The sequence below is a fragment of the Maniola jurtina genome, chromosome Z, assembly GCF_905333055.1.
Source record: "Maniola jurtina chromosome Z, ilManJurt1.1, whole genome shotgun sequence".
NCBI classification, from domain to species: Eukaryota; Metazoa; Arthropoda; class Insecta; order Lepidoptera; family Nymphalidae; genus Maniola; species Maniola jurtina.
The window spans coordinates 6,408,114-6,422,680 of record NC_060058.1 but is presented as its reverse complement, the minus strand read 5'-3'; the positions used below and the strand labels follow the sequence as shown (position 1 = coordinate 6,422,680).

Sequence of the window (14,567 nt, the reverse complement as noted above, 5' to 3'; positions counted from 1 at the left end):
TTATTGTGTTACATTTTTACAAAATTCATTCCGCAAAATGTTTTTAATTATGTAGAAAAATGACATTTCTTGCTAGAAATACCTCTTTTTTAGTAAATTAGTTAAAATAACCACACCATCTTTATTTTCATGTAAATACCTTTAAAATGATATATAACACTTACACATAAATATAAAACTCAAAAGGAAAAATTAGTATTAATTGAAGTGAAAACTTTAAATGCTTGTATTGTAAAATTTGTTCTTTTTGAATAACGTCACTTTTCTATTTAACCGACGATATACAAAAGCTTAATTTACTATAATCTGCTAAAACAGTTTTAGCGGATTAAAAACAAATTAAGCTTTTAATTTCTTGTTTAGAAGTTATTATTTATTACTGAGGGACCTGATCTATTATTTATTACTGAAATAAAGGTTTTTTTACTCGAGGTATAAATGGTGAACATGTTTTTATTTGAGCCTGTAACTGTAGTACGTGGAAATAAATATATTTCATTAATTTAAAAATAAAAACATTTCATTGAGATGACCAATTTACTAGAGGAAACGATTTGATTATATTAAATACTTTGGTAACAAAAAATATTACTTATTGCTATATTTCGTTATTGTGTCCCTAAAAAAACGATTTGGAACCTGAAAATACTGTAGGTATAACAATTGACTCAATTCTGCAACAGATTTGCGTTGAAATGGTTGTTATATTATAGAAACGTAATGTCATTTGCCAAATACTATCTAATCTATCTATTCATTGCACACATTCTTCATAAATCCATTTCACTTTATCTTTTCAATGAACTATTAAAATTTTTGGTCGATAAAAAAAAATTGTACCTGTAAACTTATTTTACCCTAAGCCTTAAATCTTTCATGGTATTGGATGGCCTTTTTGGCTTCATCCTTGTATTTTCAAAGTTCGTTAGCCTCTTAGAGCCAGCGGCGTGCAGAGTTTAAAGACAGGTTAGACACCAGTTATACCCTGCCGATCGCTTCTGGCATGCGGAGTCAAAAAACGTGGGAACATAGTGTTTGTTGTGCGCTTCATTACACTTACGGGCTTTGTGGTGGGCGTAGTGTCTTTATTATTAATGATCCTTTGTATGCTTCAAATATGGGCAACTCTACTCATTTGAAGGAATGCGCAACACTAATAACTGACGTCACTGACGCGGTTTATGATCCAGCGAGCCGCGAAGGATTGTACGAGGTATAGATAGTTACCTATTTACTGGCAGATCATAACAAATGAGCATTGAGCTATTTCAACTGGAGCAAGCAGTGCTCTTATGCCTGTACGACCAGCACGCAGCACGCCACTGTTCGAGCGCCCCATTTAACCGCGTTTCACCCGTCTAGGTGACATGGGCTTATGCTAGGTAGCTAATGAAATCAGTCTTCGTCTTCGGACTTTCCGTCCGCATCGCCTCCAGAACGCCGTGAGGCAGTAGACAATGAGAACGATGGCGCAAAGCATAAAGAGCTTGCTGGCGAAGGTGGGCGGGGCCGGTTCCGTGTCGGGGTGTGACCGGGACGGCGCTGCACCGGCACCCCGCCACGCCCGGGGGGCCGCTTCCGTGCCTTCTATATCAGGAGCACCTATACATAAATATTGTCTGTGAAGTTTCGAAGACTAGGAAAAAAAAAGTGGATCTACCTTATTCTATTCTATATCTCATCAAGATACAAATAACGATTTTTTGATGTGTAGGTAGGCGTCCTACCGAACCTTCGGCTTTCGCCAAAAAAAACTACCTTCGAGTTCGGCCAAAATATGTAAGTTTCTAAAAAAATATTTATTATAATATATCTTAAAGATAAACAAGTATGCAGATACTATTGTAGTCTTTTATTTATTCCTTATTTTCTTTTTATTTGTTTAATTAACCCCCGACCCAAAAAGAGGGGTGTTATAAGTTTGACGTGTGTATCTGTGTATCTGTGTGTCTGTGTATCTGTGTATCTGTGTATCTGTGTATATGTGTATCTGTGTATCTGTGTATCTGTCTGTGGCACCGTAGCGCCTAAACGAATGAACCGATTTTAATTTAGTTTTTTTTGTTTGAAAGGTGGCTTGATCGAGAGTGTTCTTAGCTATAATCTAAAAAAATTGGTTCAGCCGTTTAAGAGTTATCAGCTCTTTTCTAGTTTTCTTGTAGAAAAGAAGGTTAGATAACCGTTAGGTTCATAATATTTTGTCAATAGACAAATATCAAGCTGTCAAGATGGACGTTGCCTAAATACATAATTATTTATTTGAAAATGATGTTTTGGAAAACTCAAATACTTTGGATCGTCGGGGGTGTTATAAATTTTTAATTTACACTTGTATTGACTTTAGTATCTACTGAATCCTATTCTGTTACTGTTTTATAACAAGATAAAGTTGAAAAGTAAAACCCGACTGCGATCGTCTTAATAAACGCTGAAATATTATAGTAAAATTGTTATTCTGTCGCTTGGTATATTTTAATGTTGTAGTACATTTATTTTATTGGTGTTGCGTTGTGTGAATTTATGCTCTTACCTATGCTCTTAGGGTCTGTGGGTTGATGCCGAGGAGCCAGGGTTCTGGAGGAAGGCGGCGCGTGGACAGGGTTTGGCTCGAGGGAGACGAGTTTGACACACTCCGGGATAGGTCGCGGCCCACTACCGTCCGGTGAAAGAACTCTCGAGTATGCATGTAAGCGCCCGCCTTCCGCGCGTTTCGGCAAATCTGTGAAATACTTAAAGATTTTCTCAAACAAGTCGAAAGAGTTCAACAGGTCCTAAAGAAACTTGATATGATAGCAAAAAAATTTGAAGAACTCACTTTTGCGGATGTAGCATTCATCATAGTGATTTTGTACGTATAAAATGTAGCCTATGCTATCCGGAGTATATTAACGAATCAATTGCCATCTTATTTATTAAAATCGGCTCAGTGAGGCGCTTTGGTGAAACATAAGTAAGTACAAACATACATAGACTATTAAAATCATAACCCTTCCCTTTGGCTTTGCTGTAATCTCTACCTCAGCTCTCCTCCTTCCATGTGTCCTGTCGCGAGCAGCCGCCCCGGCTTTGCAAGGGTACAACGTAGATACTTATGCGGTGTCAGTGAGGTTACTTTGTTATAGTTCAAAAGAATAGGACATTTTCGATAAAAGCTCTCAATTGGCTTGATTTCTTCTAACATTTTGAACAATTATCACAGAAACTATATGTAAATAAACTATATGTACAAACCTTCCTCTTGAATCTCTCTATCTATTGTTTGTAAAGCGAGTTTGTTGTATTCTATGTAGAGATACATAAGGTGTTAAGGCTCGTACCCGAGGGGATGATGTGTACGTCGCGACGGCGGCTGGTGGCGGCGGCTTCGCGCAGCGCGGAGGGCACGTGGCCCACCAGCGCGTACTGCAGCGCGGCCAGCAGCAGCCAGTGGCAGGGCCGCGCCGCACCGCCTTCCAGGCACGACGAGTCGCCGTACACGACCAACCGCCCCGCCTGCACAAAACATTACAGTGTCATTACTACAATTCAGGGCTCGATACATAATAACAACAAAGTAAAAGTTCAGCCGTTCCAAAGTTATCAGCTCTTTTCTAGATACTGTAACCTTCACTTGTCGGGGGTGTTATAAATTTTTAATTTACACTTGTTTTAAGTATACCTTAGGCAGTTTGTCACTAGTGTCATTCGTGTAGTCCCGCGTTTCTCCCTCGGTTTGTAGCAGGCCTAGAATGGGCACGTCGACAGTGTGACTGCCACCGGACGTGCCCGCTCCTTCATTTGCCTTCTCACCGGACATTATCTACAACAAAATCATCTTGTAGTTTTGTAAATCAATAGATAATATATTTATATGAGAGTCAAGTGTAAGTTTGTTTTCAAACTACTGGATGGATCGGACTGTTTGGTGCGCAAATAGTTATTATGCAGTAGACATATCGGCTAAGAAAATATTTTTGAAACGTACAACGTAGGCGTTTGAAATTTATATAGTCCACGCAGACGAAATTGCGGGCAAAGGCTTATATCTAAATACATAAAAGGAAAAGGTGACTGACTGACTGATCTGTCAACGCACAGCTCAAACTACTGGACGGACCGGGCTGAAATTTGTCATGCAGATGGCTGCTTTGACGTAAATATCCGCTGAGAAAGGATTTTTGAAAATTCGACCCCTGAGGCGCTAAAGTAGGGGTTTGAAATTTGTGTATTCCACACGGACGAAGCGGGCATAAGCTAGCATGTAATACAAATTTAAATTATGATATACTTGTTGTCCTTGATCAGTCAGCTGAGCGGTGACCAAAACGCCGTGTTCTGGAAAGCTGTGTATGTGGGTACCACTTGCGTAGTACATAGGATGGCCAGCCAGTTTGAAGGATCCTTCAAAAACTCTGTCCCCTAACGCCACCTAAATGAAAAAATAAAAGTTTAGTTTTTCTTTCTACGTTGAAAGTGTCATTGAATTATAACGGAAAATAATTTCTCATGGTAAGTTCACATCGGGACAACGAATGCCAACGATCGAACTATTAACATTCAATATTTCATGTATGGGTGTAATTTTCTGTGGTTGTATATTAAAGAAACACACTTACCTGGTACATACTCAGTAGATCATTTAATGCTGGCACATTGGCCCCACCCGTTTCTGGTATCCACCTAAAAACAATGTTTCATGACTAATTCTCTTTTTACTTTCAAACACATATCAAAATGTTATGCGCGATTAAAACATGCTTCTCCCCAATAATCTAGGCATGAGTAACTTAACTGTTAGACCAAGGTACCACAATTGGCTTACTTATCAAAGCTGTAATGTCTGATATTATGTACATGTGTAATATATCATATATTGTGTAAAATTTTATCAAACAACAGAATCCAGAATAATATACATGTACAGGTGCAAGAACTTGTCACTGCATAGATGTTTAGTAAAGATATATTAACATAGATTTACACTATAATTTTCTTTGGATGCTAAAAAACATGTGCTTTCGAATTATTTCTGTACCAGTTTCTAAAAAACAGCGACACACTGTCCCGGTATTAAATAAAGAAGATAATATGTCTTCAGAATTGTATACTGACCACTGTCTCGTGTTTTCATCGTAAAATTTGACGTGACGCAGCAAGGACGCGTTGTACCAGTCTGCGAACACTATGAGCGATAGTCCAGAGTCGATCGCTTTCTTAAAAGCTGCCATTTCTTCAGGGAAATACTCATCTTCTGGATCCACTAAGAGTAGAGCCCCGTAAAGCGAGGTGTCGATGCACGTTAAAGGGCTTCCTGGAAAAAAGACCGTTTAGGTGCATGAGATGGGTCTGCCCGCGAAATTCAAATTTAATTTGGTTTTTCGCACTTTGTAAACTAATACAACAAAGTAGGCTTATGGCATTGTAATAGCGCCAATTTCAGTATCATCTCCACAGGTTTATATGAAAATCTTTACTTGAAAGTGTTCAGTTTATGAAATTAATCAAAATAATGAGTTCAACATGAGTTACTCACAAATGAGTAGATACTCTGACTAATTTTTTAAACTAGACACTTCTGGACACTAAGGCATGTGAGCAGCATAAGAACACTCTTTTTCACGCGGTCGGTCCTTCAATTTTGAGGATCTTGGCACCCTCGAGATATCACCTTCATCACGATGTTGCGTCATTTTTTCCTATTAGAGGCCGTACGGGAGGCATAGCAGAACTGTGTGTCGACCGCTTTTCTGATCTGGTCGGTCCAACGTCTCGGGCAGCGTTCGCAGGGTCTCTTTCCTCCGATCAAGAACACTAATATCAGCTATACTTACCCATGACTTCGAGGTAGAAGCCGTGTTCGCGCAGCCTGCGGTACATGTCTCGGAAGTTGGTGTGCACGTGGTCCGCGTGCCAGTCCAGAGGGTCGTGCTTGGCGCGCAGGTCGTCGCGCGGGAAGTAGCCGCCGGGGTAGCGCAGGCTGTGGAACTGGTCCCAGAGCAGACGCCTGCCGCGAACTGGGACTGGGATGATTCGTGCCCTGGCATAGATAAACACATCCTTGACACTTCAATTAGGTATCTTTTACTACTACCGGAACACCGGCCTGTCAGCACACGATTTTTGTATATGCGTGGTTTGTGGGTAATCATTGCAGATCCGGTAGGATACTAGCAACTATACTCGATCCGCGGAATGAAGTTAGTGTAGCGCTCTCTCTGTTTGGCTCTATCTTCTTCTAGTGCTATCTCCTATCGGAGGTTGGCAATCATTAAGGCTAGCTGGATTTTATTCACCACTGCTCTAAACAGTGACCTTATACTCATATTAAACAACTGACTAAGATTTTTAAGCCAGGATGTTCGTCTACGGCCAGCTCTATGTTTGCCTTTTTATCTTGCCTTGTATAATAAGCTGTAGCAGGTCACATTTTGAGTTGCACATTATATGTCCCAGATATTCGAGCTTTCTCCTTTGCACACATTTAAGTTACTCAGTGGACTTCCCCATTCTCTGCAACACGGTGGTATTCCGAGCACGATCTCTCCATGAGATTGGCTTTATCATTTGTATGGAATTACATAACAGAGAGAGCGCCATACTAACTACATCCCGCAAATAGGAATTTAAATTTATCCGTATTCTGACACGCCCTTGGCCAGTTTTTAAGTTCTTCTTCTTCTTCTCTCTGGGCTGGTTTCCGCACTTAAACGTTTCCGTCTGTTGTGCGTGCGTTGCCCCTCCCCGCCGAAGTAGTTTTTAAGTTGTATCCATATGTAAAAAGACAGTAGTTAGTATTTTTTATGTGACATGCTGCGATGTACGATATGCATCGATCTATTCGGTCATTGGTCGGACTGATTGAGGAGCGACAGATTTCTCAAACAATAATTTAGCGTTTTAAATAATTTCAGGATACACTGTGTAAAGATAAAATATAAAATGTCCAATAAGTACTTTACCTTATCGGCAACATGAGAGTTGTGTTTTTCAAAGCGCGCTCGTGCACTTCTTCATAACTTTCGATGGTCACGTTCACGTGTCCCTGACATTGAAAAGAAACATCATTCACACCTTTCTTCAAATGAATGGGTTATACAGTGATCTGATAGGTGAGAAGAGAGCCAATATGCATATTATGGGGATGGTTTGTGAAAAGGTAACCCAGACTAAATGATCCTGAAACTAGCAATCCGCGATTTGATATTGAAGACAACAGATTTCTGTTATCTTAATAAATGGTACCGACGACTTCATCTGCGTAGATTTAGGTTTTTGAAAAATCTCATGGGAGCTCTGAATTTCCGTGTAAAAAAGTAGACTATATTCGTCTCCGAGATGCAAGCTAATCTCTGTACTAAATAGGCGACACCCGCAACTTCGTCTGCGTGGATTTAGGTTTTTTGAAAATCCCATGGAAACTCTTAGATTTTCCGGGACCTTAAATAGAATATACCCTTTCCTGGTATGCAAGCTATCTCTGTATGAAACGTCAAAATCGGCTAAATTTATGGGCTGTAAAAATTAGCAGACAGACAGACACTTTGGCATTTATAATATTTGTATGGATTTAGAATTCTGTATGAAGAGCAAAATATATTATAATTACCTCAACAATTCCGTCAAAGTTAACACCAGTCTCAAGGACGGTGAAGCTTAGAGCGAGCCAACCAGACCACGGCCAGAGTATCTGGCTATAATCTGCCGATACAGACATTATCACCCCGTGCGGAAGATGCGGATGCCAGCTTACTTTTTTCTGAAACAAAATTTATTTTACTTGTATGAAAAAGTACGTTAGAAGTTGCCTGGTAGAGATTGCTCCAAGCAATAAGGCCGCCTTTGCACACAATTGTTTTTTCTGTTTTCTTCTTTCTGTGTTGTGTTCCTTTACATGTGTTTTTGTGTGCAATAGTGTTCTATCTATCTATCTGCGTTAATATCTGGATATCAGAACGATGCCCGAAACTTTGTCCATGCGGATTTAGTTTTTATAAAAACTCGTTGGAACTCTTTCATTTTCCGGAACAAAAGGTAGCCTATGCCCTTCCTCGGAATGCACGCTATTTCTATACCAAAGGGTCTGGCTGGATAAGTATAGGGAATTGTCCCCCAATGAACCTATTACGAAACTTATGTTTCAATATCGACTTGATGTACGAACACGATTTATATGTATGTTCTCCGCTTTGGCCTTGATATATGAAAAAAAAACATTACTATGACTATCGTTCAAACTGGCATTATTGGCAATGGTCAAAAACTATTAAAGCTAGAAACAACGCGACCTTTAAAGGTTACTTTCAACCTCGCGTTTACATGTGCTCTCAAAAGCATATTTCATGTGTATTGATATGGATTTCATATGGCTGTGGATTATTAATTGTAAACATGTTCGTAACTCACCACTTCACCCGCCACGCCAAGGCCGTTAATGACCGTAACGTTCGCGATGGTGGGCTGAGCGCTGTAATACAGCGGCTGGGTGCAGTACGGCCACATGTACTGGCATTCAGTCAGGTCTATGTAAGGCGGGCTGAGACTGGCTTGAGGCTCGTACTCACGGAGAAACTGTTGACGGAAACGAACCATTAAAGTTTTTTTAGTCCGCTAGTTTTTACAAGTTTTTTGGTTCTATGTTATCGTCTATTTTAGGCGCAATGAAACAAAAATTTCAAAATATAGTAGTGGACTTAACTTATTGGATATATAAAAAATATTCATTACTAAATATATAAATAACTTATTAAGAAATAGTGATGCTCGCAACTTCACCCGCGTTGATTAGGGTTTTGAAAAACCTTTTGTTGAAACTGTTTGATTTTCCGGGATGAAAGTATCCTGTCTCTCTATTAAGCTATTCCTGGACGAAATAGATGATGCCTACAGCTTCATCTACGTAAAAAGGTTTACCAAGAATCCCGTGGAAATTCTTTAATTTTATCGGGACAAAAAACGCCTATCTGAATGTCTAGGACGCAAGCTCTCCCTGCACCGAATTTCGCCAAAATGGGGAGGGCCTTGAAATGTTAACAAATACACAGACAGACACACTTTCTCATTTATTATATATTTCAAGCTAAGAAATCACAATTTTCCGCCATATTATTAGTTTGTACGCATTATACCTGATAAGCGCTAATAAGGTCGAGCTTTCCGTGGCCCTGTTCAAACATGTTCGGGCCGGCCAGGCGCCTGGCAGTGATGCAGAGGGCCTGCTTCACGGAGGCAGGTGTCAAGTTCTGACGCGGCACGCCGCTGGCCAGCAACGCGATCGCGCCGGCCACTACAGGCGATGCTACTGATGTCCCTACAATTAAATTAATTGACCTTTAAGGTCACTGCATACGTAACGTGTTTTTTCTCGTCCCGAACGAAACGGGAGGGTTTCTCAAACGAATATTGGATAGCTAGAAAACGGACGGGACGGGACGTTCCAGTTGTCCAATAGTAGTTCAAGAAATCCTCCCGTCCCGTCCGGGACGAGAAAAAACACGTTACGTATTTAGAGACCTAAGGTCCTTATAAATTATGCTTCTTCTTCGCCTTAGCGTTTTCCCACCTAGGTGTGGTCCACTTTTCTACATTTTGCTGCCCAATTGGTCTGGGTCTTGAGCATCCGATGTAACTACACAGTCTACTGGTACTCAAGTCAGCGTTCACGACGTCCAGCCAGCACTTTCTTAGATGCCCTCGGGATATAGCTCCAAGGGACGGCGATGTTGAGACATTTACTATCGACTGTACCATCTGAGACGGGCATCTTGCAATTTATGTCACCGATGTCACTGAATCAGAGTCTACGGCAGCCGTTATAACTTACATACTATGAACGGCTAAAACCTTCATTAATATCAGACCAGGCTCACTTGGTCACGTGACCCGAGTTATACAGCAAGACGCCAGCGGAAAATTTTACATATGAACACCTATTTTCGACACTCAAGACATGCTCAACATAGAATTAAACTAAATTATGCATACCGCTAAGAGATCTGCATCCACCGGTAACACTGGAGCCACGGACGCCGCTTCCATACGTTACAATATCAGGCTTCATTCGGCCATAGCCCTGGAATATTGCGAATGATTATTATTATTAAAAGGCTCAAGATGTATGTCACCACACACTAATGCTTTTAGCTCACTTGTGGCAACTCCCAAGTGGTCATGCCTCGGGAAGAAAACTTGGCGATGCGGTCGTCGAAGCCAATCCCGCCCACTCCAATCACGTCCATTTGATCCGCCGGGTTGTTGAGAGTACCGTACAGGGGCCCGTCGTTGCCTATCGCTGACACCATTATCACCTTGAAACAAAAGTGTCCACTTAAAATCTATTTGTCTTCACATAATAATGATAATGATTAGCGAACCAAGGAGTTCTTCGAAAACATAAATTCTCTTTTCACCTCACTAGCTCAAAAAGGATGCCTTTTCTGTCTAAAACCAGTGAGTGTCTGGGGACTAGATTATCTACAGCCAAATCATGTCCCTGATCTGGGGCTAGATCATCTGCAGCCAAATAACCTAGCCCCTAGTATGGGAGCTACATTGGTGACTAACTCGTTGGTCTAGGACTTAGAACAATGAAACAGTCACTTGTTTCCCTGATACTCCATGTACAACCTGTATGAAAACAGTAAGATTATGTGAATTTAACTGGCTATTTTAAATGTATTAAAACTTGAAGTATCCTTACCTTGTTTGCACTGAGTTCCCAAACTTTATCAACAAAAGGGTGATCCATAAAATCTGGTCCACCAATACTCAAATTCAGAACATCAATTTTTCTCATTATAGCATAGTTGAAAGCGTCAAGAAACCATGAAGTGTACGAAACCTGCAGGAAATTCAAATAACAATTTAAAAGATATTGCAGATGTAAACCTGAAAATATGATAATTAAACAAAGAAAACTAGAAACACACGATTACAACATAAAAAATTATGAAAGCACCTATTACAATTGAAAATTATATTGGGACTTTGTGTTATTAAATGACTGTTTAGTAGGTAAACGGTAGGAAATATACAGTGGTTCACTATTATTGCTAAAAATCTTCTTCTAAGCAAACAACAAGGCCTACAGGAACTAAAATAACAAAGTATTATAACTAATTCGTCTATGCTACATCGCTTACTTGATTGTCAGTAAAGACTCGAAAGATATGTAAATCGGAGTCTGGTGCAAAGCCGAGGCAATCAGCGCGGGATGCGATGACGCCGGCCACGAAGGTGCCATGACCCAATGCGTCGTCTAGAGTATTTTCGCCAGTCCAATCTGTTCGTTCCCGCACTCGACCAAAGTGTGGGTGGTGACGCGCCAGCCCAGTATCGAACACTGCCACTTTGATACCTTCACCTGTGAGTGTACCACAATATTCTTTAATCTATAAAATTCAAATGTTTCAGAATTGCTAGACATAGGTTTTTAAAAATCTGTGAAAACTCTTTGATTTACTGGGATAAAAAGTAGCCTGTCACTTTCCAGGTCTTTAAGAATTAAAGACTAAATAGCATAGAACTTACTTTAGATCTGTAAAAAAAAATCAAATCAATCTGTTGCAGTGTAGTTTAATCACAAACACATTTTTACTTATAATATATATTATAATTTTAATATTAGTAGTAAGGTACCGCTTGTGAAAAAAAAACGATAATACAAACTGACCTGTCACGCCTAGAGACCACAGAAGATCAGCTTTCAACACAGAGGTTATCTGCCGCGGAACTGTCCTCAATAGCTTTCTGGATGTATAACCACTGTTCTGTTAACAAAAGTGTTATTTAAGAGACTAGAACCAAAAATGTGACAAGGATATATTTATTCATTGTAATGTATTAAAAAAGAGATGGCAATAAAGCTAAAGTACCAAAAAAAAAAAGATTCCGACGAATTGAGAACCTCCTCCTTTTTTGGAAGTCGGTTAATAATAATAAACGCATTTTCAGGCAAAGCAAGAGCAATTTTTTAAATATTTTTTGTAAAGTAAGGTTTTTGTGAATAAAATCAAAGTGCCTGAAAAAGACAGGGGGACCTATAAGCCCATTCTTTTGTACCCTCACCACACCCACACCCGTAACATAATGATTACCTCTCGTGGTTGTCTAAGAGAATGCAGCGTACGGGATGGATGTCTGTGGTTCCTCCACCCGGAATACATGCACCCTCCCGGTCCACAATCATCCTGAATCAAGGAAATTTATACCATACATACTATGTATTTCAGAACACAATTCTCTAATGAGTTTAGACAGTTCTCTAAACTAGAATGACAGAGCTATTCCTTTCACACACATAGGCAAAAATATAATTAATACTTGATTGTAAAGGTGCTTGGCTATTCTTGATTAATAAAATTAGAAGCATAGTTGACCTGATCACCTAAACAGATAAAATCAATAATACAGGAGCAACAAATAGATAACATTTTAACAAACCTCGCGCATGTATTTGATAGTGCGCTGGACCTGGCGTTGCACCGTAACGCGGCGTACTGCGGGATGGTCGCGAAGAGCTGCAACACCATCCCCACTGCCATCTCCAAATGCTATCACATCAAAGTCACTTGGGTACTCTTTTGCTGGGTTGTTCCGTTGTATAATTGTCCAATTTGATACCTGTAGGAACACTTTTATCTAGAAACTAGCTAATTCCTGTGACTTCATCCGCATGGACTAGACAAATTTCAAACCCCTATTTTACCCCCTTAAAGATTGAATTTCCGAAAATCTTTTCTTAGCAGATGTCTGCGTAATAATAGCTATCTGCATGCTAAGTTTCAGCCCGATTCGTCCAGTAGTTTGAGCTGTGTGTTGATAGATATATACAGATTTTCAGGTTTTTCAATAACGATTCAGTTATCAATAAACTCAATTTGTACCTTTAGCAGACCTATTAATTCTTATGTTATCCTATCCTTCAAATCATTGGAGCGAAATTACTGAAGTTTCGCATTGGCTGTCATCTGTGATGTGTGAATTCATGAAACGGCAGCTAAGCTACCTGTTTTGTTGAGATTTGACTACGACAATTTGACAATCTCTCTTTTTCTTTGCATTTTATTCCACATTGCTGAGGATTGTAAGCCCTTTCCATTTATCCAAGCAGTCAGTTTTTTGTGATAATAGTGAGCTCTTTTTTTCATACTCCTGCCAATAATCATCAAATTATTGATTTTTACATAGCTATTTTCTGACATTGCAGAATCTTGTAATTTTTCTGCCAGTTTTTCCAGTTTGTCTAATTTTCAAAAAATCTGTCTAGTAACTACCGAGGATTGTTGCCCGACTCTACCTCTAGGCAGGAACGGAGCATAAATTTTTTTAGTGGTAATTTTTTTAGAATACTTCAGAAATATCTTTGTACACCAGCATCAATTACACTAAAGAATAACCCAACTGATTGATTTATCAGTATCATTTTACACTTTAGATCAATCAATGCCTGTATGAGGCCTATACGTGTTGGACTAATGTCCCCACGCAAGCAAAGAGCCAGGCTTTGTCCCTTAGGAGTACCTACAAGAAGATTAAATTAGAACTTACCCCAGCATTTTTCAATGCAGCATTCACGTAGTTTTCTCTGGTGGATCTTGGAAAATATCCCTTGAAAGTTATGATGTGTTCACTGATCACTACTTCTGTGTTAAATTCGTATTCAACGCGAGCTGGCGAGGTTGCGTTACACAGGTCATCTTTATCGATGGCAATAACCGTAAAAACTTTGGAACAACACAGCAAAAGAATACATGCTAAGTGGATCGAACTCATTTTTCTCCTATTTGTTTATCACATGTTTACAAATGATGCGACTGCGTTCTCTAAAGTTAAAAAAACTTAAAAGTAAAATTGTAAACATATCATACTACTAGCACAGTTTTACAATGTCTCAGAAATATTCAAAACTAAACATCCATTGAGCGAAGCGAAAATTCGTATGTCTATGTAAACATTATAATAATCCACAGCTTTTTTTTTTTCTTTTCTCGTCTGGCTTTACAAAGATAAGCCAATGTCAAGTTTGTAGTTATTTGAAACAAGTTAGTTAAACTATGCAAGTATGGACCCCGTCTGTGCCGGCGCTCGCCGACATACGCACGACGGCACCCCCTGAGAGCGCTTTCCAGTCAGTTTTAACAAAAAAAAACACTCCAAAAAAGCAGAGCACGCCAGCCAGCCAACACCAACACAGACGAAGTCCATCCACAGCTTCACAGCTTCAAACTTTTTGACAGAAGGAAACAGGAAAGAAATGGGAAAGAATGACCGACATTAAGGCATAGACTATAACTAGTTGTTTTTGATTTATCGTGCAAAATATTGAAAAAATAGCCGATTACGAAACCCTCAGTGCGCGAGTCTGACTCGCACTTGGCTTGTTTTTTTTTTAAAGGGGTGAAAATTGAAGATAAGGGTGAAAAACACCTTTTTGTGGTCTTGTGGTGGTGGTCTTTTGGTTTTTCATATAACCCGTATAGTAAACGAAGCAAAATTTCGATATATTGTACATAAAACTTTTTGTACAAATCAACTTTCTCATGAGAATAGTACATAACTAGTTAGTTACTTTGCTTAGGTACTCCATATAC

At 39.5% G+C, this 14,567-nt stretch overlaps 1 protein-coding gene across 1 annotated transcript; it reads right to left on the bottom strand.

Moving 5' to 3' along the window:
- Nucleotides 1–847: 847 nt before the first annotated feature.
- On the bottom strand, nucleotides 848–13,908 carry LOC123880640 (membrane-bound transcription factor site-1 protease). The gene is made up of 20 exons (XM_045928861.1): nucleotides 13,525–13,908; nucleotides 12,418–12,597; nucleotides 12,072–12,164; nucleotides 11,648–11,744; nucleotides 11,118–11,338; nucleotides 10,676–10,816; nucleotides 10,125–10,283; nucleotides 9,961–10,048; nucleotides 9,105–9,286; nucleotides 8,383–8,547; nucleotides 7,586–7,735; nucleotides 6,939–7,021; nucleotides 5,811–6,016; nucleotides 5,092–5,290; nucleotides 4,596–4,659; nucleotides 4,268–4,408; nucleotides 3,659–3,799; nucleotides 3,318–3,492; nucleotides 2,531–2,719; nucleotides 848–1,602 (listed from the first exon to the last, which is right to left on the bottom strand). The coding sequence occupies exons 1-20, from the start codon at nucleotides 13,747–13,749 to the stop codon at nucleotides 1,379–1,381; spliced, it is 3,123 nt and encodes a 1,040-aa protein (XP_045784817.1). The 5' UTR covers nucleotides 13,750–13,908; the 3' UTR covers nucleotides 848–1,378.
- Nucleotides 13,909–14,567: the final 659 nt, after the last annotated feature.